Genomic DNA, 27980 nt, shown 5'->3' on the forward strand with positions numbered 1-27980 from the left:
CAATAAATTGTGTTTTCATACATCCAAGTGAGCAACAGTATTATAAAATACAAAGTTAGCTCGGCGAGAAAAAATTTACGATCCATGCAAAAAAGTGACCCCGATTACGAACTAGCAACATAATCCCACATTGAGGCAATTGTCTACAAGATAATTAGTGACCAAATAAGCAGCTGGCTGGGGTCTGATGCAACTGCACTGCTTAATGCTTCGAGTGGGTCATTATTGTCTCTGTGACACTGTCCTTGGCAACAGAATGTTATAGCGAAAATTTATTTTGTTGTTGTTTAATGAAATGGCGGTTTAGGACGTATTATGTAAGTTTATTTTCTTGCTGTTTAAATAAACAAAGATTAAACTGTGATTTTGATCATACATAAAGTTAGCTATTCCATACAAGTGTACAAAGTGCACGGCACACAAGCTCGTGTTATGAAAAACAGTGCGCCCGGTCGAGGGTTGAATACAGTGTGCTTTCCCCCTCCCCCACCTCCTTTGTGTGGGGGAGAGCAGAAGAGTCAGGCACACATATGCCCATATTACTATTAAATTTAATGTAAATTTCTATGTAAATGATCTACATAACAATATTTCACTGAAAAAGTGTGTCATTTTTGGAAAGCAACTGAAATATCAGGAGGGAAAAAAGAATAAGAGCCATGTAACATGCAAATAACTAACATGGAGTGTGTGAAACATCAAGGGAGAAAATGGTGAACTATCGTTCCTGGACGTGTTGATGTGGAGAAAAAAAGATGGCACCTTGGGTCACACTATGCACCATGAACTTACACACATGGACTTACAGACTTATACATGCAGCCAATCAGCTGTCACAATTCTGCACAACAAAGTGGCATGCTTGTGACATTGTTCCACAGAGCAGAAGCCGTATCAGATTTAGACAGCTTATCTGATGAGCTATGCCACCTCTGTACCATATTTTTAGATAATGGATATTCTGAACGCAAGATATGCCATGCCTTGTACCCAGTACATGCTAGACAGAGTGAGGAGCTGGAAGAAAGTGACAAACAAAGAGGAATGGTCATCTTGTCATATGTTGGTGGTATTTCTTCAAAAATAGGAAGATTATTGGAGAAACAAAGTTAAATGTGTCTTTGTCTGTCAACAAAACTCAGAGCTCTTTTAGGCTCACTGAAAGATAATCTTGGTTTAAGAAGGCCTAGTGTCTATCAAGATTCTCTGTAACTGTGGGTTTACCACATACTGTAAAAACTTGTCGCAACATGGAGGACAGACATGTTAGCATCGACGACACACACGTCTGGTGTAGCGAGAGAAATCTGCATTGGCTGAGCATCGTCTCAGATCAATACACATTATGCAATATAAAAACATGAAGATTCTCTTGTCACTGTCTTCATATTAAGACAGTGTTATTAAAGAAGCAATGGAAACTCGTAGCTCGACTAATCTGTTGAACAGGGACACAGGGTACCAACTTAGAACAGCATAGCATCCAGCACTGACCATGTTAAAATCACGGCGACCACAAAGAAGACATTTTGTTCATACAAGGAATGTTCATGCCTGCACAGTTTATTCTGAGACTGTCCATAAACAGGAAGATGTCTGACAGCTGCGCTGATAAAATATTGTGGAAATTTCACGACAACATCAGACATCTCATCCGACAACACGTTATAACTTACACCTAGTCTGGTGAAATGACACATAAAAACCCTGTAAACTTTTTGCATTGTAAATGTGTTTATGATTATGCTTACTCTACATGCAAAAATGAGAAACTTTATAATGTATTAAAATATTTGTTCTGGATCTAGTGACTAACAGGAAGAGCAAAATACTTAATAATGAATTGAAAATATGCACACTCAATTTAATACAAACCTAGAGCCTGTAGTTGGCAGCATAGTGCTAACCTGGCCTTCAAACGTTGTCTAATGCCTCTCATCACATTTTCAACACAAGCCTGGCTCACTGCAGTTTTTGGCTGTGAGAACATGAAACAATTTTTAAAGTGCATAGTCAAAATATAGCAATGGAAAACCCAGCATGGACTGTGGCAATATTATGAAAAGAATAATTGCTACTCATCATATAATGGAGATGCTGAGTCGCAGATAGGCAAAACAAAAAACACACGCTGTGGTCTCAACAATCAGAGACTGCGATGACAGGGAGAAAAATGGTGAACTATCGTTCCTGGACATGTTGATGTGAAGAAAAAACTCAGCACGCTGTCACAGAGACTCGTGTCATATTTTGTACCATAGCTATTAAGTTGAAATCTCTCCCTAATGTCATGGCTCGAATGAAAAGTTTGTGTGGGCTATTCTTCAAGTTTTCCCTGAAGCATTCAGTTCTGTTTGCATTAGTGTGTGTACGTCCTATCTCTGACGAATCCATTGTTGGCTGACAGATTATTTTCTGACAGTCTTTTCATGGTGCCTATCTGCGACTCAGAATCTCCGTTATATGCTGAGTAGATACTACCCTGTTCATACTATTGTTACAATCAAAATATATTATTTCTGTTAACACTTAACTACAATTTTTTTAGCACTGCACGGCTCTTCTCAAATGTACATAATATGGAAGTTTATCCTTAACAATAACAAAGACAACAAGTTTAACATCCAAAAATTACATAAGAAAATGCAGCCACAATCAGATCAAATAAAACACACATAATGCAAGTGCACCTCTTCACACAGGCTGTTGCAGATAAATGCAAATGCTTGTTCACTAATACAGAAATAATTTCTAATCACACCTTCTGTTCAGAAATATAGTTTAGTTGAAATCAAGGCAGTCTGTTGTCCCTATCTGAGTATTTGCTTTTTTTCTAGTAACTCCATCCTCTATGGAAAGTAAAACATCAGTTACTTTCCCCCACGTAAAATCTGGAAAAGACCATTAGCACGCTGTCACAGAGACCCATGTCATATTTTGTACCATAGCTATTAAGTTGAAATCTCTCCCTAATGTCATGGCTCGAATGAAAAGTTTGTGTGGGCTATTCTTCAAGTTTTCCCTGAAGCATTCACAGTCACTATCTACCTGAGACGGAGATTCATAAAAGAAACTGACTGTAACTTTTATTACGCCCATCTGACTCACCTGATTTCACCAGACTATATCTTCTATATGAGTGAAGACAGAAACATTGTGTGTGAATATTAATTTACGAATGGAACTACGAAGTTCCTATTTTCAAACAAACTATCATATTTCACAAAGCTATATCTTTTACAAGCATGCACATACTGACTTATGAGTACTTCGCACGAATACGTTCAGGATTTGCCTCTTGCAGGTATTCACGGTGCCCTCCCACTGGAAACACAATAAACATCTACTATCTAACTGACACTCAGACTCATCCAAAACTATTGCTATGCAGCACCACAGCTCAACCAGAGTTGTTGGAAGGGGAGGCACATAGATGAAATCTTTCACAAAGCAATCCCCTTCCCCAAGACAGGCGAGGGGGGAGGGGTGGGGCGGAGGGACACCATCATGAGATCAGGCAACCTTGAAGACCAATAGTGTAATGCGAGATTGATATGCCCTTTATGGCGAAACTGTTGAATGTGCTTTATGTCTTGAAGGAGAATATTCTAGGTATTTCCCCTTATATAAACCGCTAGTAACTTGAAACTATTGCTGCCAGCATTAACTGCTTGAAGCAGTAGGAAGTGCAGTGCCATACTCTCAGAGAAAATCATGGCACACAATTGAATCAAACCTGCTGAAATGGAGATTGCGAGATGCTTTTTGTTGCTGTGTTAGCATTATCTTGATCTAATGCACACTGAGTACCAAATGAGTGAGCAACCCTGGTGGTTCCACACTGCTGGTACCCACATGTAGCAATATCTTCCAACTGGTGCCTGGGTAAACTTTTAGTTTTTATGCATAAGTTAAAATTTAAGCTATTTTCCTATCTCAGTTCAATACAAGATACCGTATTTACTCTAATCTAAGCCACACTCAAATCTAAGCCGCACCTGTAAACTGAGACTCAAAATAAGGGGAAAAAAAATTTCCCGAATCTAAGCCGCACCTGAAACTTGAGACTCAAAATTCAAGGGGAAAGAAAAGTTTTAGGCCGCACCTCCAAATTGAAACAAAGTTCGTCCATTGTAATATGAGACAATTTAGGTCAAATGAATGATGATACAGCTACAGTAGTTTGGTTCGAGTCTTAAGCTTAGCAGTTAAGCTTTACCGGGTGCCACTGCTATGTGTCAGGCGCTCCATCCGTATTTATACGGGTACCCTCCCTTTTTCACACGCTTCATCTGGTTTGAATTGATTGCTTATTTTTCTTTGATCTGATAAGTGCCGTTCTCTTTGTTATAGGTGTTTACGTCACTCTAAGCTGAAAATGCATTACTGTACTGTGTCATGCATTGTTTGTCGCATTCTGATAATGAGTGTTTACGACCTGTTGCTGCTCGTGGCACGACTTGCTTTTGTGTACGCTACCACCGCTTACAATTTAAAAAACAAAAAGAGAGAGAGAGAGGAATCGTCTCATTAGCGAAACAATGGCAAGAGACTGCTATTTGTTGTCACTTACACTGCTGCTTTCTTTGATAATGATCAACAAGAACCAAATGATAGATTGCGTATGATAGAAGATGTTCTTAACGAGAGTTTAGCGAAAACTTTTCTCTGTTTGAAAATCTTTGCAGGTGCCTCTTTAGTACATTACATTCTGCACAAAAATTAGAGTCATCTTAGATTTAAAAATCTAGTCAAGTGCCGTGCTTCATTTTTGACTGTATCACTATTAGGCATAAGAATAATACAAATATAAACATGACATGATATGTATATTCTTCCGCATTTGCTGTTGTCTCACTCTAGTTTCGTAGTTTATTAGGCAGACAGGATTTAAATGAGATAGCAGCAAACAAAAGAATACATCGCAAAATGTTTATATTCGTATTATTCTTATGGTGAAGAGAATACTGCATGTGATCCACAAGTCATAAAAGTTCCTATTAGCAACCATCTCTTCTCACAGGCAGGAAAAAATTCAGAACGTAGAGTTGGCCATATTGACAAACATCCCAAACAGTCTTGCCAGTTGGATTTTCGTAGTACATCGAAATGCTGCTACATTCGAAGATGAACAATACGGAATTTGTATTTACTTCATTGGATAATGCATGAAAATGCAGTGGTCGAAACTCGGGGCGGAGAAAAAAGCTCGTCTTCCACCCCCCCCCCCCCTTTTTCTTTTTTTTTAATTTATTTACTGGCGCAGAGATTTTGGCGCCTGTTTTTGTCTTTGTGCCTACAAACATGCCTGTGTAGCGCTACATATATTCAATGGCAGAAGTTAGTTGTGGCAGCACCTACCAACATTTCTCCGAACTTCCGCTTACTTTGTATTTGATTCTAAGCCGCAGGCGGTTTTTTGGATTACAAAAACTGGAAACTGTGAACTGTGACTGACGCCTGAACAACAGGGAACTAACATGCATCGAGATTAAAAAATAGTGCATTGATAATGGCTAGGTACTTGCAAATATCTGGATTTAAAAAGAAAAAAAAAGGCTGACTGCTGTGCTCTATCATTTATAAAAAACACCTATTCGGTGTCCGTGATGATAAAATGACAATGGGGAACAGCAATATGAGATCTGCAGTTTTCTGTGTGATTACAGCCATGTTCTTCATTTTCTTCACTAGACCATTCAGACACATTAGATGCCAGAACGTTTTAGATTCATATTAAAACATTGTACACACAGAATATGGAACACATTCTATATTCCAATCTTCAGGAAAGTTCCAGAAACCTTCAATAAAACCTAAAAGCACATCCTTTCTCCCATGAAGGTAATGATAGCAAGAGGTTGAGGTTCAGGTGACAGGCAATGATAGAAATGTGAAAACTGTACAAATATCTGAAGAAACTGCACAGTTCGTTGTTGCTAAAGATCATGTAGCTGGATGGCGTGTCTGAAATACGTAGTTACCTCAGGTAATCATACACTTTACTGCTCAGACACGGTGTCATACTTAATAAGCTGTGCAGCTAACCTAATGTGCCCTCATATTTTAATCTTGCCACAATTTTTTATTTCTCCTGGCGTTATGGTTTTCTGTGGTAACTTATGTCAAAGCATGCATGACATGTGATACATCTGTGATAATTTTCCTGCCATTGATGATTGTTCAGAACCAAAACTGACAGCAAAATAAAATAACATTATTACAGACAGCACAGTGTTACGCATTTTTTAAAAATTTGTACATGCTGTTGACCATCGCCTAAGAAAGATGATTCTACAAAGTTCAGGTTTTACCGCCTGATGTACAAAACCCTAACAATGTTGTAAAAGGGGAAAAAGCAGTGGCCCCCATGTACACTAATAGTAACAGCAGCAAAAAATTGCAGCCATTAATAACAGTGAGGTTTTAAATACCCAGGTGATCTGAAAACATGACAACACTACCATGCAGCCACGATTTTATTGGCAATGCCTGGAGAGCTGCTGAAATTTGTATGTAGTTTCTTAGGAGTTTAGATGCCGAGATGGGTGCAGTAGGAAGAAAGATCATTCTTCTTACTGGTAGATGCCGTGCACACCCAAAGCTAATGACACTCCTTAAGGAATGTACTACCTGTTAAATGTACAAGTCAAGTGCAGCCTCTACACCTAAAGGTAATTCATCCTGTGGAACCTAAATACAGAATTGCTATTTTGCAGAGGTCAACAGAATGTATGTAATGAGAATAAATGTTTTACAGGCTATAAACATGTTTGTTGCTGCCTGGAATGCTGCAACCCAACAAACTGTTTTGAATTCTGCTGGTTGTTCTGTACCATTGAGGATGATTTACCCAAATGCTGTTAACCCATAATCCAGTACATGTAACTGTTGTGACAGTGCCACGACATTCACAGTGCCGCCACGGCAGTACGCGCAAACGGCGATAGAGGCGATCCGCAACTTGGATGAGCGCGGGAGCACCACCGAGCTATGAACGGCGCCGGCCGCATGTCACGGCACGGCAGTCGAATAAGAGATACTGAGTTGTTATCATGTAACGAGCTATTGTTCCTAAGTGAGTGTGTTTGAATATCCACGCAATTATTGGTGATTTAAGGTTATAACACTTTTGGGCGACGAGGTCGGATATTTTCACTGCGTTGTGGATTTGTGTGTTCGTGACGGGGCAGACATGGAACAGCTTATGCAAGCACTCATTGAACAACAAACACAGCTTACGGCTGCTATTCAGGCACAACAAACACAGCTGACAGCTGCTATTCAGGCGTTGTCGACGTCGCTTACTCATCGTCTCTCTTCCTCTTCTACGCCTCCATTCCCCCCTTACGACGAGGCCGCTGAAGACTGGGAGGATTATGAGAAGCGTTTGCGGCAACACTTGTTGGCTTTTGGCATTGTCGACGCTCCTATGTCTAAGTCTTTATTTCTATCTTGGATTTCCCCACGGCTCTATCAGCTGATATCTCAGTTAGCCCCTCTGCGGGAACCTGCCTCTCTGTCCTTCCAAGAAATGTGTGACTTATTGTCTAACTATTACCGAAAAAACACCCACGTCGTTGCCGCCCGCGTGGCGTTCTACCGGTGTCGTAAACAGCCCCATCAATCTTACCGGGCTTGGGCGGCGGAACTATACGGTCTGAGTAGGAAATGTCAGTTTGTCACAGACACTCATCATGAGTCTTATGCTGATTAAATGGTTAGAGATGCTATTCTACGGCTTGCCCCTGATAAAGAAGTTCAGCAACGTGCCCTACAACTGCCAAACCCGTCGTTGTCGGAAGTTCTAAGCATCGCTCAATCCTTTGAAGTGTGTAACGCTGCTGGCATGTAAATAGGCGCGTGGTGTGATGTAGGCGCTGTACAGTCAACTTTCGACACGGACAATTTGCCTGTTTCACAGGAGAACAAAGATGCGGCGGCGGTTCACTCGCGTAAACAACGTCGCGTTGGGCCGCAACGCTCGCAGAGCAAACAGCAACCACAGAAGCAGGTTCGCCCCGCACTTCCTTCTTGTCCACGTTATTTCATACAGCATGACAGGGCCGCGTGTCCAAAATGTTGGGCCACGTGTAATTCATGTAGGAAAAAAGGCCACATTGCTTCTGTGTGTCAGTCCCCTAAAGTTCCTGTCGACGAGGACGAGGCATCGGACATGGATGTTAACTGTGTGCTTTCTCAAACAAATAAGTTGTTTGTTACTGTTCGTGTTCTGGATAAAGACATTCGCATGCAAGTGGACACTGGCTCTGCAGTAACTCTCATTAATTCTCGCACGTATTTGGAGTTGGGCTCCCCTCCCTTGTCTCCAGTTACGCGAAATCTGAGAACTTATAATAAACAGAAAATTCCTATCACTGGCCAGTTTGATGCTTCCACTGCCTACAAGTCTGTTGTTAGGCCCCTCACGTTTTATGTGGTGGATCATGCGGGCACTGAAAACCTGTTCGGTTATGATGCTTTCCAGTTGTTCGGGTTCTCCATTGATGATGATGTGCACCTCATATCTGAGGATATTCCGTATCAACAACTGGATGGATTGTGTTCTGAATTTTCGTCCGTGTTCACTGCTGGTCTGGGTCGTGCCAAGGATTTTGAAGCCCACATTACTCTTAAACCTACAGCTCGTCCTATGTTTTTCCGGGCACGCCCTATTCCGGTGGCGTTGCGTGCACCTGTCAAGGCTGAGATAGACAGGTTAACAGCTTCAGGGATTCTCCTTCCTGTTACCTCCAGCGAATGGGCATCGCCAATCGTGGTGGTTTGTAAACCAAACGGGAGTCTGGGATTGTGTGGTGATTTTAAAGCCACTGTCAACGCTCAGAGCCTCGTTGACACTTATCCTCTTCCCCGTCCTGAGGAGTTATTTACCAAGCTCGCTTGGGGCCAGTTCTTTTCCAAACTTGACTTATCGGAGGTGTACCATCAGTTGCCGTTGGATGCTTCTTCCAAGGAATTTCTCGTCATCAACACTCCTTGTGGGTTGTATCAGTACCAGCGGTTACCATTTGGCGTCACTAGCGCGCCGGCCATTTTTCAGCGGTTTTTGGAACAGCTCACGACTTCCGTTCCCGGCTGCATAAACTATTTGGATGACATTGTTGTCACGGGGGCCTCCACTGAGGAGCACCTTCGCAATTTGCGTTCACTGTTTCGGGTTTTGCATTCGGCTGGGTTGAGGCGCAATCTGGACAAGTCATAGTTCTTCCAACCCTCCATTGTGTATCCTGGTTTCCACTTGTCCCGTGAGGGTATACGTCCTATACGTCAGCACGTTGCGGCCATTAACGCTCTACCCCGGCCGTCTACGGTCAAAGAATTTCAGGTGTTTCTAGGCAAGATTGCTTATTATCACAAATTCATTCCATCTGCGGTGGCGGTAGCTCATCCTCTGCATCAGCTGTTAAGCAAAAACGACCCTTTCTGTTGGTCCGACGAGTGTGAGCAGGCTTTTGTCCCCCTGAAGGCTCATTTGCAGTCGGCGTCTTGTCTTGCCACATTCCGTCCGGGTCAGCACTTGGTTCTGGCGACTGACACGTCACGGTATGGCCTAGGGGCTGTTCTCGCCCATCGGTATGAGGGTGGGTCGGAACGACCTATAGCCTATGCTTCCAAGACCCTCAACGATGCACAACAGTGTTACTCTCAAATCGAAAAGGAGGCTCGCTATCATTTATGCTCTAAAAAAGTTCAGCATTTTTTTGTATGGTTGTAAGTTTCACCTCATCACCGACCACAAGCCGCTGGTCTCTGTGTTCAGCCCATCGGCGTCGCTTCCGGATAATGCAGCTCACCGCCTGCAATGTTGGGCCTTATACTTGTCTCGTTTTCACTATCGCCCCACGGCCCAGCACGCCAACGCTGACGCATTGTCGCGATTGCCGATGGGCCCCGACCCGGTTTTCGATCGTGATGAACTACTCTGTTTCCAAATTGATGAGGAAGAACGTCGTGCGGTCGAGGGCTTTCCACTTACAGGTTCGCAGGTCGCGTCTGCTACTGCGCGGGACCCGGTCCTGCGTCAGGTGATCGGTTTTGTTCAACGGGGTTGGCCGGACAGGACCAAGGGCCAGGCATCGAATCCCCTTCGCAACTACCGTGCCTTGCGCTTTCGTCTGTCTGTTCGTGATGGTGCTGTTCTTCTGGCCACGGATGGCGCATCTTCACGGGTCGTGGTACCAGTCTCTCTTCGCAATGATGTTCTCAAACTGTTGCATGAAGGCCATTGGGGTATTTCTCGGACTAAGTCCCTGGCCCGCAGGCACGTTTATTGGCCCGGTATTGATTCGGACATCGCCCACATGGTTGCTACGTGTGGTCAGTGTGCTCAACAACTGGCTGCACCTCGTACAATGCCCTCTCCATGGCCTGATCCGGTGCAGCCATGTGAACGGGTGCACGCTGACTTTGCCGGCCCCTTCCTCGGTACTTATTGGCTACTGTTGATTGACGCCTTCTCGAAGTTTCTGTTTCTTGTTCAATGTCCTTCGCCCACCACTGCGGCAACGACGCTGGTTTTGTCCAAAATCTTTGCGCTAGAAGGTTTTCCATCCACGATCGTCACGGACAATGGCCCTCAGTTCTCTTCACAGGCCTTCCGTGATTTTTGTACTGGACAAGGGATTCATCATGTTACAGCACCGCCCTTCCATCCACAATCGAATGGGGAGGTCAAGCGCCTTGTCCGCACTTTCAAAAGCCAGATGAAAAAATTCCTTAGTGATTTTTCCACAGATGACGCTCTGCTGCAATTTCTGAGTTCTTATCACTTCACGCCTCTGGGTGATCGCAGCCCTGCTAAACTCTTGCATGGCCGCCAACCGTGCACTCTACTGCACCTGCTTCACCCTGTCAGGCCTTGTGCTGTGTCCCCTAGTGTGGGAAAATACTCGGTGGGCGCCAACGTGTGGGCACGAGGGTATGGATTCCTGGGGTGGTCAAGGCTCTTCGCGGCCGCCGGCTTTGTGAAATACGTACGGACGATGGCATGGTTGTTCGCCATTACGACCAGATGCGCCCACGAGTGGTGGCCACACCGGTGCCACCGCCCCTTCCTTCGCCTCCACCAGTCCGAGAAGCCAGTCCTGTCGCTGCTGCCGATCTTCCGTATGTGTTGATGCAGCCAACGTCGCTACGGCTTCCGAGTACGCTGGAACCAGCCCCAGTCGCGACGCCGCCTTCTCCGGGACCCATCTCGCTGGAGCACACCCCCAGGTCCACGACACCTATGGATGCTGCTCCGGAGTTTTCACCCATCATCTCGTCCAGGAGGCACGTTCCACGCACGAGCTTCCGTCCTGGACATTTTCGACCATACTCTCATGTCCCTCCGCAGGATCTTCTCGGGGCCTCACAAGAGGCCATGAATGTCTCCGCACTGTCCATGTCTCCAAGGGAGTGAGTGTTTTTTTTTTTTTGTGACAGCGGTGTCTCATGTAGGGTTGAGCTTGAATATTGTACGAGAGGATTTGGGCCAATATAGACAGACACACATACACAGTCAGTTTTTTTCCTCTGCTCCATTTACAAATGGAATAACAAAGAAAATTAATAATACTAGCAAGATGTGCACTCAGTATATACTACAGTGGCTGGCGGAGCACATGTGTAGATGTAGATACCTCCACTGTCTAGAAAGCATCAATAACAAACATTTCAGTAACTAATTTTTTACACTGATTACAGCCACTATTATCATTGGTGCTCACAGAAAAATCTAAAAAGTTTGCATACCCCACAGCCATTTGAGGGAATCATAACTGTATTTTCAAAACTATGGAGAATATCTTAACTGGCATGATCTAATATTAGGTTCACAGCATTTTTCCATTTCCTGCAATTACCTGAGTACCAGAGCCCTGGCTCCATGCTAAGTGTTAAGGCATATAGAGATGGTCATGCTACCAGTTCTCGCAATAATCTTGAGAATGATTATCCATGACTGTCTCATTGTCTGCCATTAACTGTGAGGGGTGGACAAACTCGGCAGCTACTGTATTTACTCGAATCTAAGCCGCACTTTTTTTCCTGTTTTTGTAATCCAAAAAACCGCCTGCGGCTTAGAATCGAGTGCAAAGCAAGCGGAAGTTCTGAAATATGTTGGTGGGTGCCGCCACAACTTACTTCTGCCATCAAATATATGTAGCGCTGCACAGGCATACTTTGTAGGCACAAAGATAAATGCTGGCGCCAAAACCTCTGCGTCAGGAAATAAATAAAAAAAAAAAAGGGTGGAAGACGAGCTTTTTTCTCCGCCCCGAGTTTCAACCACTGCATTTTCATTTTCATACATTATCCAACGAAGTAAATACAAATTCCGTATTGTTCATCTTTGAATGTAGCAGCATTTCGATGTACTACGAAAATCCAACTGGCAAGACTGTTTGGGATGTTTGTCAATATGGCCAACTCTACGTTCTGAATTTTTTTCCTATCTGTGAGAAGAGATGGCTGCTAATAGGAACTTTTATAAACTGTGAATCACATGCAGTATTCTCGTCACCATAAGAATAATACGAATATTAACATATTGCCATGTATTGTTTCATGTTTGCTGCTATCTCATTTAAATCCTGTCTGCCTAATAAACTACAAAACTAGAGTGAGACAACAGCAAATGCGGAAGACTATACATATCACGTCATGTTTATATTTGTATTATTCTTATGCTTAATAGTGATACAGTCAGAAATGAAGCATGGCAATTGACTAGATTTTTAAATCTAAGATGACTCTAATTTCTGTGTAGAATGTAATGTACTAAAGAAGCGCCTGCAAAGATTTTCAAACGGAGAAAAATTTTCGCTAAACTCCCGTTCAGATCATCATCTATCATATTCAGTCTATTATTTGATTCTTGTTGATCATTACCAAAGAAAGCAGCAGTGTAAGTAACAACAAATAGCAGTCTCTTGCCATTGTTTCGCTAATGAGACGATTCCTCTCTCTCTCTCTTTTAATTGAAAGCGGCGGTAGCGCGCACAAAAGCAAGCCATGCCGCGAGCGGCGACAGGCCGTAAACACGCACTATCAGAATGCGACAAACAATGCCTGACACAGTACAGTAATGTATTTTCAGCTTAGAGTGATGTAAACACCTATAACAAAGAAAACTGCGCTTATCAGATTAAAGAAAAATAAGCAATCAATTCAAACCAGACGAAGCACGTGGAAAAGGAAGGGTACCCGTATAAATACGGATGGAGCACCTGACGCATAGCAATGGCTACCTGGTAAAGCTTAACTGCTAAGCTTACGACTCGAACCAAACTACTGTAGCTGTATTGTCATTCATTCGACCTAAATTGTCGAATATTACAATGGACCAACTTTGTTTAAAGTTGGAGATACGGCCTATAACTTTTCTCTCCCCTTGAATTTAGAGTCTCAAATTTCAGGTGCGGCTTAGATTCGGGAAATTTTTTTTTCCTTGATTTCACGTCTCATTTTTCAGGTGCGGCTTAGATTCGAGTAAATATGGTAAGCATATTGGACACCAGGTGGAACTGTGGGTCTTAGACAAAAGCAGAGGCACTGCAGCCACCAACCAGATACCTACGCACTGTAAACTGCCAAAGATATTTTTCACAAACAACCCATAGGTATCAAAACACTGAAATGTTCCAAAACTGCAACCAAATTAAATGATGTCCATGATGTTAATCAAGACCAATTGGCAAGTTTGTTGCGGAGCCACTCCAAAAGTCATACTACAAATATACTGAAGTGTTCGTTACTGCCATGTTGTTCTGCAATGTCAAAGTGAAGAAACACTACTCAATTTCAATATAACAACAAAATCCAACTTTATCAATTTGAGCCATAGGTTAAGCAGCAGTCTTTCGTCATTATCAGCCTCTTAATGCTTGTCTCACAAAAGTGAAGGGAGCAAAGAGTACAGGCAAAAGAATACGGAACAGTTTCTTTTCCCTCTCTGTTCCAAGTGAACACATCCAGATAATCACACCAGAAGAAGATAAGGGAATCAATGACAACTGGTACACTGGAGTATAACTTACTAAGATGAAGACTCATTCAACTGCATCTGTGAAGTAACTTACAGGTTGGCCAAAACACAAGCATTTTTCAAAGAACTCCCAATCTGGTCCTATCTGCATCCACCTCACAACCCAGAAGAGGCCCCATGGAACTTCTGCCCCTCCCTAATGCTAAAAAGTAACCTCTAGCATTCTCGTCTGGAGTCTTGGAAGTGGGTTTAGCACTGAATTACCTTTTCCAAGGTGGCATATCATAGGTGTCAAGAAGTAGTCTGAAATGTATCGGGAGCCTCCAAAGTGTCCATACCACTGTCTCAAGACGACATAGTTCAGCAGGGATGCTATACGTACTGGAAATTCTGTGAACCTATGAGCATACGTGCAGCATGGTATCATGCTATGGGAAAATTATGGCAAATGCTAGTGGTTGTAGCATACAGAAGCACCAGTTTCCCAGAAAAACCATGTTCTTAAGACTCTATCACTACTTTGCCAAGGAGGGCATCCAGGAATGGGGAAAACCATCTTTCTCCAGTACCTTGGATGTGATGGTAATGTAGACAGTACAATCCACCACACACTCATGACTATATAAAACAAATGTCTCAATTGCACATGTGGAAAGATAAAAGTAAGGATAGAGCATTATGAAGCTTTTCAGTACACACTGTACGAGGTCAACTATAACCACCAAAACTGGCTACATCCCCTACATGTTTGTAAAAGTTATCAGAACTAACAATAGCCAGATGGGAGGACATTACAAAAATCTGAATTGTAGTCCCTAATAATTTTACACACACAGTCATATAGCACACCTGTAAGAAGAAATAGACTATAATCATCATTAACAAAATGGGCGATGAATTAAGTTAACTACTGTTCAATGAGTCTCCCATAAGTCCAACCCCTCGTCCAAGTCGTGGGAGATGGGCAACGGCACAAAGTAGGGGACTGCCTATAGGGGCGATGTACAGCGGGGACTTTGTGTGCCCCAGGACCGTTACGGTAGCTGGGAAGGCCCTATCGGAACCCTGAAACGTGACAGCTAACGGGGCTCTGGTGAAGCTGCGATAGGCCTAGCAAGCCAGTAGTGGATAAATCAACTGCTTTCAAAAAGGGAACATGCCTCGGATCACGGAACGGATTTAAAGGAAACCGACCAAGCAATGGAAAAGGATTACGAGATGGTTTACGACTGAGCACGTTAAACGTAAGGACTCTAACTGGGAAGCTAGAAGAAATTGTAGAAATGATGGAAAGGAGGAAAATGGACATCTTGGGACCTGCTGAGACTAGGTGGAGAGGAGTTGGTGAAAAACCACTAAGTAAAGGATGTAAACTGTACTGGATAGGGAATGAGAGGGGAAGAAATGGAGTGGCAATAGTGGTCAGAGAGGGTCTGCAGGAGGAGGTGGAAGGTATCCATGATCGAATGATAAAAGCCAGAGTACAAGTGAAAGGAAAAAGCATTGAAATCATCCAAGCATATGCCCCACAGGTGGGGTGTACAAAAAAGGAGAAGGAGGAATTTGAAGATGACATGCAAAAGCAGCTAAATGGAGGTAATCAGATTATAATAGGGGACCTCAATGCACATGTTGGCACAGACAGGAAAGGATTCGAGGAGATAATGGGACCAGAGGGCTGGGGGAACCGAAATAGAGAAGGAAAATTGTTGCTGGAATTCTGCAAGAGGAATGGGCTGGCGATCGCAAATTCCTGGTACAAGAAGAGAAGTAGCCACAAAATAACTTGGTACAGTGGAGACTGGTCCCAAACTTCAGTAGTAGACTATGTACTAGTGGATAGGCAGATGATGAGCAGCCTCACAGATGTTAAGGTCATTCCATCTGAGGCCTTAGACAGCGACCATCGGCTGTTGGCAGCCACCCTGAGAGAGAAAAAAGATAGGAGGGCAACAGACATACAGGAGAAAAGGTTGAAGACATGGATGCTGAAAGAGGATGAACGGAGGACCCAGTACCAGACACTGATCAGGAAGAAGCTGCCAAAGGAAGATCAGAGAACAGTGGAAGAAGAATGGGGAGATTTTAAGAGGGCTCTAGTTGAGGCAGCTGAGACTGTGTGTGGAATAACTAGCACAAAGAGGAGAAGTAAGGAAACCCCATGGTGGAACAACAGATGTAAAGAGGCAGTACTTCGAAAGAACAAAGCCTTCAGAGAATGGTTCCAGACCCGAACAGAGGAAGCTAGGGTAAAATACAAGGAAAGCAAGAAAGCGGCACAGACCATAGTAAGGGCGGAGAAGAAGAAGTGGATGGAAAAATGGACAAGAATGTTAGAAGAGGAGAGTGAAGGGAACAAAAAAGTACTTTACACCATGGTAAGAAATAAGAGGAACGACAGAAGTGAGTGCCTGAGGATCATGGATAATAATGGAAGAGTTGTGGAGGAAATGCATGAGCTCAAAAAGATTTGGAAGGAGTACTTTGAAGATCTGTTGAATGCCGCCAAGCGGGTAACTAACAGCGATGGAGAGCCTAAGGCAGCAGACGATTATAATAGTGGGGAAATTGATGATCTAACTCGGAATGAAGTGGAAGAAGCCATAAAGAGGATTAAAGGGGGCAAGGCACCAGGTTGGGACGAAGTAACAGTGGCTATGATACGAGCAGCAGGAGATGTAGGAACCCAGTGGCTATACAGAGTGCTGAAGGTGGAGTGGAAGGAGAACAGAATTCCTGAGGATTGGAAGAAAGGAATTATAGTCCCGATCTTCAAGAAAGGGGATAAAAGGAGATGTGAGAACTACAGAGGAATCACCCTGCTATGCCACTGTGGAAAAATCTATGAAAAGATCCTGGAGAAGAGAATAAGAAGCAGTACTGAAAGTAGACTGCAAGAGGAGCAGTATGGTTTCAGACCGGGAAGATCAACAACGGACCTCATATTTGCGGTAAGGCAACTGCAGGAAAGGCACTATGAGTACGGGAAGGACTTAATCATGGCCTTTTTAGATATTGAGAAGGCGTATGACAGTATCTATAGGGACAAGCTCTGGCATGTGCTGAATGCAAAAGGGATAGATGAAGAGATAACACGAAAAGTCAGAAAAATGTATGAGGGACGTGAGACTTGTGTAAAAGTGGGGAGGGAACATACTGCATGGTTCAAGCCGGAAAATGGGCTGCGACAGGGAAGTGCACTTTCGCCTTTATTGTTTATTATTGTTATGGATGAAATCCTACAGCAAGTATCAGATGCAATTGGAGATCATAAAATGAAAGCAGTGCTTTTTGTCGATGACCTGATGTTATGGGGAAATTGCGAGAAGGAGGTGCAAGAGCAGCTAGATGTATGGGAGGCAACGGCAGCACAATATGGAATGCATTTCTCTGCAAAGAAAAGTGAAATAATTGTCACAACAAGGAAGAAGAATAGGCCAAATGTGGATATAACTTGTGGAGGGGAAAAACTACAAGTGGTAGAGAACTTCAAGTACCTGGGAAGCATGATTGAAAGTAAGGGGGGAAACGCAATGGAAATAAATGAAAGGTGCAGAAAAGCAGGGCAGTTCTTCAAATGCATTAGGGGGCTTATTTGGAGCAAGGAGGTGCCACAGAAATCGAAGGGAATTATATACCGAACCTACTTTGTCCCCATATTGGCATACAGAAGTGAGACATGGGTAATGCACAAAAGCGACAAAAGTAGAATACAAGCTAGTGAAATGAAGTTCCAGAGGAGCAGGTTGAGTGTAACAAGACGAGACAGATTGCGAAATGTGTATGTGAGGGAAAGACTAAAGGAGGAACCAGTACAGGACAGGATAGAAAAATCAAGACTGCAGTGGTATGGACACATGAAGAGAATGGATGAGGGAAGAATTCCAAAGAGGATGTTTGATCTGCAACTGGAGGGGAAGAGGCCCAGGGGAAGACCAAGAGATAGATGGGTGAAGGGAGTGAAGGAATGTGTGGCGAGAAGAGGAGAGAACTGGACGAAGGTGGAAGAGGGGAAATGGTGGAAAGACAGAACACGATGGAGAGGCTTGTGTTCCCGACAGACCCAGCCAGTGGCTGGAAACTGTCCAAGATGATGATGATGATGATGACTGTTCAATGAAAGGGATCTAATGGAAACAATATATGTTGCCTCTGTGATGCCCATATAGAGTACTGAGGACCCTTGTTCTAGATGGCTTACAAACAGTTGTTGACATTGTGGATGTAGTGTTGTATTCACAGAATTAGAAAGTGCAACGCTCCTAATGAGTTACACATTTCATTTTGTCAGATGAAGGTAGAAGGGAAAACAAAGACATCAGCTGGGATAAAGCACTAACTCGAGTGGGGGAGGTTAAGGGAAGCAGTCCATGTAGGCACTCACCTGAGCTGGATGTAGGAAATCATGAAGAAGCTAAACCGAGATAGGTAGCTGGGAAATAAATTCTTTTCCTGAATGAGAATCAAGTGCCTTAATTGTTCTGACATGTGCCTATGATTACACACCTTCTTACTGAACAGAATGTGAGTGGAAGAACAAAAATTGGGAAGTTTGTAAGCTCAAGGAGGTTATAAAAACCGATTAAACAAAAAAGCCTATCACAACAGTTAACAACATTTAGTAGTTTTTATTGTGTTCTTCAGTCCAAAGGCTGGCTTGAAGCAGCTCTCAATATTAGTTTATCTGTGCAAGACTTTCATCTCTACGTTAACGACAACCTAAATCCTCTGAACCAATTATCTATAGTCAGGCGTTGTGCTACCTCTAAACTTTTTATTCCCAACACTTCCCTCTCTTACCACACTGACTATTTCAGACTCCCTCAGTTTCACAATAATTCTGCGACTTTCTGCAGTGTCACAATACTTCCATCCCTGTTGCCATGCAATGTAGTTCTCGCATTTCTTATTTCTGGGACATAAGAGTCTGGGTTGATTTTTAAGAATGAAGAGACCACAAATGCATCAACTTTCAGAAGGTTTCCACTATCAGGCTTCACAAATTTCCTTTCCATTTTGCTTAAAAGTTTTCCATCACTAATCAATGAAACTTTTTGCAGAAAAAGTACTGAAAAACACTAGTAACTTCAGCTAACATCTTTATAACACACGTACAGCTTCATCTTACTCCTAGCCTGTGATACCACCAGAGCTTCATCTAATAACAGAGAAATTTTGAACATGATCAAAACTTGAAATTTAATGATTATTAAGCTTTAACTAAATAAAAATAACAGTTATTTTATGAGAATATTGACCAAACATGCTATCTGAATGTTATAATAATTCAAAACAACAGCTAACCAAATCATATTTTTAACACAGGAATATAGCCTATTCTCTCAATGGGTCTGCTATCTTACGTAATCAGTCAATGTTGTCTGTTGGCATCTGGTATCCCACATTTAGCATACTACTCTTTTTTTTAAAAAAAATGGGAAAGTATGAGTAGAATTCACACTTAATTATGTACGTAGACTGTTCAGCTATTCTGGGAACAGAGAATCTCAACCATTTTTGCCTGTTATCAATATCGATACTGGCAAGAGATTGGTCCCAAAGATTCCAAAGTTTTTGAGAAAGTTCTAATTACAACAATATAAACACGACATAAAGTCATGCAGGAGTCACGCAACCATGATTATAAAAACCAGTGGCTCTCCATTCAGGCTGACTGGATTGCAGTGGTAAAATCAGACATCAGGCAAGGAATGACTTTATTGCTCGTGTGAAGCATTTCAGAATTTAGTCATCATCAAACAATGGAAAATTGAGGATGGAATATAACAATATTAGGAAAAGGATAGTTGCTACTCACCATATAATGGAGGTGCTGGGTTGCAAATAGGCACAACAAAAAGACTTTCGGAAAGTGAGCTTTCAGTCAACAAGACCTTTGTCGAAAATACACCACACACACACACACACACACACACACACACACACACACACAAAACTGCAGCTCACACACGTGACCACAACCTCTGGCTGCAGAAGCCAGACAGCGAGCAGCAGTAGCATGTGATGGGAGAGGCAATCAGGTGGTGGGGGTAAGGAGGAGGCTGGGGTGGGGAGGGGAAGGGATAGCAGGAGGGTAAGGGCGGGGAACGATACAGTGCTGCTTGTGGCAGCGCACAAGGGTGAGGTGGAGAGAGGGTAGGGCAGCTAGGTGCAGTCAGGAGGCTAGGCAGGGGGAGGGGGGAAGGGAGGGGGGGGGGAGGTTGTGGAAAAAGACTTTGTAGTATCCTGTTCCCATTCCAGCACTACACAGCCCTCTATTCCACCAATGCACTTTCCGTCTTTTTACTTCTCTCCTTTCCTGCAACCCCCACTCCCCCTCCATTTTCTGTCTAACCACCAGACTGCACCTAGCTGCCCTACTCCCTCTTCATCTTGTCCCACACCTATCCTGCTATCACTCCCCTTCCCAACCTAGCCGCCTCCTTACCCCGCCACCTAGGTGCGTCTCTCCTCATGTGCTGCTGCTCGCAGTCTCGCTTCAGCTGCCAGAGACTGTGGTCACATGCAAGTGTATGTTGTCTTTTTTCAATGAAGGCCTTGTTGCCCGAAAACTCACTTCCCGACAGTCTTTCTGATGTTCCTATCTGTGACTCAGCCTCCCCGCTATGTGGCGAATAGTGACTATCCTTTTCATAATATAGATAATTAGATATCCAGGGGTGATAACTGCATGTGGATATGGCATTTCAAGTTGTATGTGATACAAACATTCGGAGGCTAGACTTGATACATCTATCTGTACCTGAGAAAAAGGGTTTTTAATAGTTGGACAGACAGACAGACAAACAGACTGATGGATTTCCCCTAAGTTACACCAAACAGACTGACGGATTTCCCCTAAGTTACACAATTTAAAAAGTCCCTTGAAAAGTGTAAACATGGGGTCTAGCTGTATCTAAATGACATAAAGACAAATACGAACAGCCATCTGAAGGTGAACATGTTAATCTGAAATTGTAGCATCATTATTTTTTACTACACAGAATAATTAACAACACCCGCTTTTATTTTCTGTTAACAATATTCAGGCCAAAAATTTCAAAGACTATACAAATTTTTACGTGATTGAAATACCTTCCTGAAATTATTTAAAACATTCGTTCTTTATTGCTTTCATATTTTTATATTCACATTAAGCAAGTGACAATATATACATGGTACCTCCTAACTACAAAAACAAAACCTCTTCCTCTATTTTAATCTCTATCAAAATGCATGCAAAAAAGATATTTTATAAATGGTTTTACATCTTTATACCTGTGCTTCCATGATTTCATGTGATTTAGAACCTGTGAAATCCAAGCCAGCAATGTTTTGAGCCCATATGTAAGGAATGCCAAGATCAGAAATATAGCTCCCAAACCCATCAAGTCCCATGTGTTGTAGCTGATACAAATTTGCAACATTTGGGCTGTCTAGTCCCAAGTCACTTGGGAAAAGTGAAGATAAAATGTTCTGAGGTGCAATCAGATCACTGAAAATGTCAAAAAAAAATTTAAGAAGTATATACATACATCAAATTATGGTAGACTCATATTTCATATTATGGCAGTCTGTGTATTTTATGTAAATATTGAAACTTTATGAAACTCTTTATTGTTCAACACATTCTGTATACAGAACAAACTGCACGCAAATTAACATAACAGTATATATGAAACAAATGGAGAGAGTTACTTAACAAGATGGTCTAAAAACTACAGTTCTTTCTTCGATGTGTCTTATCAGAGGTGGTATGAACTTTATTTCTCAAACTTGAGATCTGGTTCAACTACACAGTCATTTCAGCATCTAAAGTATGATATAGAATCTTAACTACTGTTCAATTTTCAAACATGCACCACAGCAGTAGAAGTCACGTCGAGTGCCTGAAAAGGTTATCACCAATGAAGTTCCAATCCCACACATCTTTATTCGCATTGACTTTTGCACAGTTTATGCGATACATCTGCTGACAAAATTGTAACATTAAATGATTCTGTGATAAATGACAAAAATAAAAAAATCTTTCAGACTACAGCGTGAAACAAAATAATTTATAACTCTGTGAATGACAGATGTCTTTGATGTGGGGTGGGGTGGTGGTGGTGGTGGTGGTGTGTGTGTGTGTGTGTGTGTGTGTGTGTGTGTGTGTGTAAGGGGCGCATTGTACGCAGCAACTACCTGGTACACCATGTGACTGAGCAACTTACTTTCTCTGGAGCAGAGAGAGAGAATAACAAGGATGGACAGAATAAGAAGTGAAAGATAAGGAAGATTGTAAAGGAGTACTCTTACAGGAGCCGATAGAATCAGCAGAGCCTAAAACTGTCAGCACACAGGACAAGGCAGCTAATGTTGACGTGCACACACACGTGATATCTCACATCATGAGACACAGCACCATCTGCACATGGTACTAGCTGGTTGGTGTGATTTTGCGCTCTCCATTGGTTGGAGGTTGGCGGATTTATTTGGCTCACAAACCACAAAGTTTGATCACAAAAATGGATGCACATGGAATTCCCACCTTAGCTCTATTAAAACGAACGTTGTTCTCTCTTTGGTGAACATAAATAAAAAAATTTATAACAATGAACGTGTAATAAAACAAAAACGGAAAATACATGTCCACTCAGAAAAGATGTCAGCTAACAAAAGTTCACCAAATCAGAAAGACTCACTTCTGACACAGGGCACACTCATATTTACATAAAACCAAATATTACAGAAATTATTTCTTTTAATTTCATATGAAACTCCCACAAGCTTTTGGAAAATGCAAAGGTGGAAAAAGAAGAAGAAGAAGAAGTTGGATATGACGGGATGCGAACCCGTGTCCGATCTACTGGTGGTTCTCTGATGCAGTTGCTCAACCACCTGTGCTAAATTGACATGCACCTCCCTAATCTCCTTCTTCTGTGATTTATTCTGCAAAATGTTACTGATTGTTAACCCTTTAAGTGCTAGGGACTTGTTAACGCGTGCGCCTTTGTACCTGTCCCTGTGTGCTCTGAACGTGATTACGCACGGCACCAGTCCTTCTACCTGGTACTCTGAACGTGCCTACGTGTAGACATGTTCAGAGTACCAGGTAGAAGGAATGGCGTGCGAACACGTTCAGAGCACACAGTGACATGTACAAAGGCGCACACGTTAACACGTCCAGCGCAGTTAAAGGGTTAATAAATCATAATAAGATCATCATTTTTTCATGACTCTTAAATGGGTTATTGCTTTAAATTGGCTTACTTTTATTACACACGAGCTACATCGCAAAAATAACAAAATACGAAAATTCTTTAACCACCAACACAGCTTTTCCAGTGGTTTTATTACAACAACTCGTACTAATAACGATTCATCTCAAGACATTCAACGTGCTGGTGCTTAGAAGCCGCATATATTTATAGGGTGTAATGTATAACATAAAACCCATTGAATATGGGCTTCTGCTGAACATGACAAGTACAGTATGGCATCTTGCTTTCTGCTTGTGACATAGGGAGCGTTCTTGATTCTTACGGGTTCTACTTTATGTGGCACATTGCCGAAATAGTGCAGAACTTATTTTGTGTTTCACACAAGGAAATGGCTTCACAACGAGAAGTAGCAGGAAGCGACGTTACAAACCTGGTTGAGCACCACATCAATGTTAGCTAACTCGTCCCGTGTGCCGATGGCATAGGTGATAAGGACATGTAGAGAGAATGAATGATGTGTGATAGAACACCCAGGAGGATGCAAGAACTGAAGCTCCAAGACAAGACTAAGAGGAAGACAAAGAGATATTTGAGGAGGTGAATATTTAAGGAAAAGGAGAGGACTGGGAATGGGTGATGGTGTTAGAACAGTAGTGGGGGGTTATGGGTGATAAAAGGACAAAGGGAGGCATATTGCCTGTTGGCTTCTGTATCGAATTCTTTGGCCGCTGATTGTTTCACAATGTTTTCTATGATTCACCAGCATGAGTGGTTGGCACTGTCAAAGCTTCACCCTCCACTGCTGGTGGCAGCCTGGAGTCAAGATCACAGTTGCAGATTTTAGATACGTTTTGTGCCAACATCTGAGAACTTTTCCCTGGTTGTTACCATTGTGGTTCTCCCCTTGCTACCTGTAATGGCCGTGTACTGCAGCACAGGAATCCAGGATGCATTCAGCTTGAGGCATTCCTATTTCTTGCTGAAACTGTTATCATTTCTGGAATTGCTATGGCTTCCCTTAACAAGAGCCCATGGTAGCTCTTCTCAGCAGTGAGAACATCAGTGCCGGTGAATTTTATTATGTGGTCAGTGCTCTGCACAACCAATTCCTCTAGCTGTCCCAACATGCAACCCACTTATATTCTGTGATTCTCACATTGACAGATCATCCAGTCATTCCAGTGCAGACTTGTTCACACATACCTGATATGCAGTATATTCCCAATACTGCAAATTGGCCCCTTTCATCTTTGGTCGATATGAGACACTGTCTGATCTTTTTGATCAGTCTGACAATAGTATTTATGCCATGTTTACAATAGTCTTTATGCCATGTTTACACAATATAGGGCCTATTCTGTCCATCACCCTGGGGATGTATGGCAGAAACGCTGTACCTGACATTCTTACACAACCAGTGAATTATCCATTGCTCCTCAGAATGCTTTCCAGGGGTTGCATCTTACATCCCTGGTGCTGCTGCTCACATATTCATTTTGTGTGCAATATGAGCCTATTAATCATTTCTCTTTTCTGGCTCGGGTGATGATTTGGCAGTCTGTGCAGGTATGTGTTGGCTTTCGACATGTACTGCATCCAGGTTCTCACCATTCCTCACAGCTAGTATATCTAGAAAGTGTAGCTGTTGGTTCCATTCTACCTCCATAGTAAATTTTTATGTTGCCATGGAGACATTAGATGTGTTAGGTATTCACTGAGCTGTTCCTCGTCATGGCTCCACACAAAGAAGATGTCGCTAACACACCTGTACTACACCTTAAGTTTACCAGGTCCCAAGTCTAGTGCCTGTGTTTTGTAATACTCCACAAAAAATTTGGTCACCATTGGACTAAGTGCAATATCCATGGCGACACCTTCCAGTTGTTTTGCAGAAATCATCATTCTACGTAAAACAGCTCACAGTAAGGCATGTATGAAAGAACTTGGTGATGACATGTTGGAAAATGGAACTAATCTACTCCAGAGAATCATTATGTGGCACTTTGGTAAACAATAAAACAACATCAAAGCTGACCAGTATATAGTTTGGTACAAGTTTTAGTTTCTTCAGCTTCACAATGAAATGTTCTGAATCATTTATGTATGTGTCTTTCTTTTCTAGACATCGCTGAAGGAGAGGTGCCAAGCGTTTCACCAGTTTATAAGAAGGGGGACCAGAAGTGCTTCTGATTGGTCTCAGTGGTGAGCCATACTGTTGAAGTGAAAAGGCTTCTATTGGAAGGTTCTTCAGTTTGTCTGTGCAGAGAGAAGATCCCTCAATGAACCAATGTGTATTGAGTATGATATGCTGTGTCAGATCTGTGTTTAGCTTTCAGTATGTCATCGGATTTAATAGGTCCCGAATCTTGTGCTTATAATCTTTGATCCTCATTTACAATGGTCACAATTCCCTTGTTGCCCCCCCCCCCCCCCCCCCCTGTGGGTTCAATTCATATTTCTTCAGTCTTTTCACAAGGACGGGTTAGGTGGCCACTTTGGTGTCAGCAATGATATCCTTCATAGATAAAGTTCTGGGGCTGATAGCGAAATTCTCTACGTTTTGAAGGACAGCCTAGTCCTCTGAGGTCAACGGTTGTTCACCGACATTGATCAGAGTGCATTACATGTCAGGAATCAGCTTGTCATCCTGCTTTCTGTATCTTGCAAATTTTCTCTTCTGTCGCTCAGTGCAATGGTTGAGTTCATGTTTCATGCTACTATGAGTGATGTTGTCTATCTTGCTGCATGCCGCCACTTAGTTGATAGCAAATATCCAAAATTGGCCCATCAGTCTTGCGAAGTCACTCCATGTTGCATGAATTTACTCAGGATGACCATCTCATCCCATTCAGTAATAAATACAAAGTGCCTGGCAGTGGTGATTAGGCATTTACAGTTCAGGAACTTTGTTGTGGTCCCTTCATCCCTCCATTTCAGCACCACAATACAAAGGCGAGAGATGACAGCAAACAGACTTTCTTCTTCCGTCATTGGTCAAGGCTTTGGTACAATCTTAAAATCTCTTCCCCGTATAGGCATAGAACAAAGATGTTGAGGTTTTCATTGCCACTTGCTGGCATATTGGGTGTTGGCTTATGTTTTGGGTGCTTCAATCAATGTTCACATGACAATTTTTCTGCTGTTTCACCAGCATGAGCAGCTCACAATGTCGAAGCTTCTTCCTCCACTGCTGATGGTAGACTAGAGTCAGGCTTATGGCTGAAGAGTATGTGTTACCTGTTGCATGAATGTCTGAAGTGTTTTCGTGGACGTTGCCACTGTGGCGCTCTCCTTTCTACCTGCAACAGTCATTCACTGCAGCATGAAATCCAGGATCTATTCACCTTGTCTTGAGGCTTTCCTCTTTTTTATTGAAACTACTGTTCCATACTTAGCAGTCATATACAATCACTCATATGAAGAAATATCCGTACTTAAAGACAAGACAGTTGGACAGGTCACACAAATACTCAAGAAAGGAAAGAAGAGTAACATGATGAAATACAGACCAGTCACTGATGTCCATTTGCAGTAGGATCTGAACACATACTATGTTTGAAAATTATGAATTACCTCAAAGAAAATGCTCTACTGACACAGAGCCAGCACAAAATATTATTCTCGTGAAACACAACAAGTTCTTTATTCACACGAAGTAATGGGTGCTACTGACACGTAATGTCAAACTGATTCCATATTTATAGATTTTCAGAAAGCATTTGATACCATTCCTTACAAGCGACTTCTAATCGAACTGAATGCTTTGTATGACTGAATTTGTGTTTTCCTAGCAATTGACAGAAAGTCATTACGTAAACTAGAAGTGAAGTCTGGCATTCCCTAAGTGGTAGATGCCCTCTGCTCTTCCTAATCTACATAAACAATTTAGTAGACTATTTGAGCACCCATCTTAGATTGTTTGCATATGATACTGCCATTTACTACTGCATAAAGTCATCAGAAGACCAAAACCAACTGGAAAAGATTCAAATAAAACATCTGTATGGCGATAAAGTGGCAAATGACTTTAAATAATGAAAAGTGTGAGGTCATTCACAAGGGTACTAAAAGAAATCTGTGAAACTTCAGTTACATGATAAATCACACAGATCAAAAGGCTGTTAATTCAACTAAATACCTAGGGATTACAGTTATGGAGAAGCTAAATTCGACTAATCACCACATAATGTTGGGGGAAGGTGAACTAAGACTTTGTTTTATTGGGAGAACATTCAGAAGATGCAACACGTCTACTAAAGAGATTGCCTACACTACACTATTCGGTCCTTTCATTTGGTAATGCAGTACAGTATAGGATCCTTACCAGGCAGGACTGACAAAGGACATCCAAAAATTTAGAAAGAAGAGTAGCTTGTTTTGAATTATCACAAAATGGGGAAGAAAGTGTCACAGATATGATACTGTACATGAGTTGGTGTTGCACTCATTGAGGAAAAAAAAAGCATTTTTCATTATGGAGAGATCTTTTCAAAACCAACTTTCTCCTCTGAATGTGAAAATATTTTGTTGATGCCAAATGATCATCATAATAAAATAAGACAAATCCAGAACTTGCACAGAAATGTTTAAGTGTTTGTTTTTACCATGCACTGTTTGACAGTGGAACAGTACAGAAACAGTCTGTGAATTACAGGATAGATGTGTAGATGTGGCTTTAGAGTGTTGTATCTGAGTTTCTATGGTTCCCCTGAACAAGCTAGTGTGGTAGTTCTTCTCCACTGCAAGAACCTGTGTGTTGGCGAATTTTATTACATGTTTGGTCTCACCCA

General features: G+C 42.3%; 1 protein-coding gene across 1 annotated transcript in view; it reads right to left on the reverse strand.

Moving 5' to 3' along the window:
* Positions 1-27980, reverse strand: part of LOC124803001 (THO complex subunit 5 homolog) — a 160361-nt gene that overhangs the window by 71905 nt on the left and 60476 nt on the right. Inside the window, exons 9-10 of the mRNA XM_047264107.1 lie at positions 21266-21482; positions 1876-1978 (exon numbers count right to left, since the gene is read on the reverse strand). Of these exons, the coding sequence (XP_047120063.1) occupies positions 1876-1978; positions 21266-21482 (320 nt within the window). The remainder of the gene's footprint in view (positions 1-1875; positions 1979-21265; positions 21483-27980) is intronic.

Source organism: Schistocerca piceifrons, chromosome 6 (assembly GCF_021461385.2).
Source record: "Schistocerca piceifrons isolate TAMUIC-IGC-003096 chromosome 6, iqSchPice1.1, whole genome shotgun sequence".
NCBI classification, from domain to species: Eukaryota; Metazoa; Arthropoda; class Insecta; order Orthoptera; family Acrididae; genus Schistocerca; species Schistocerca piceifrons.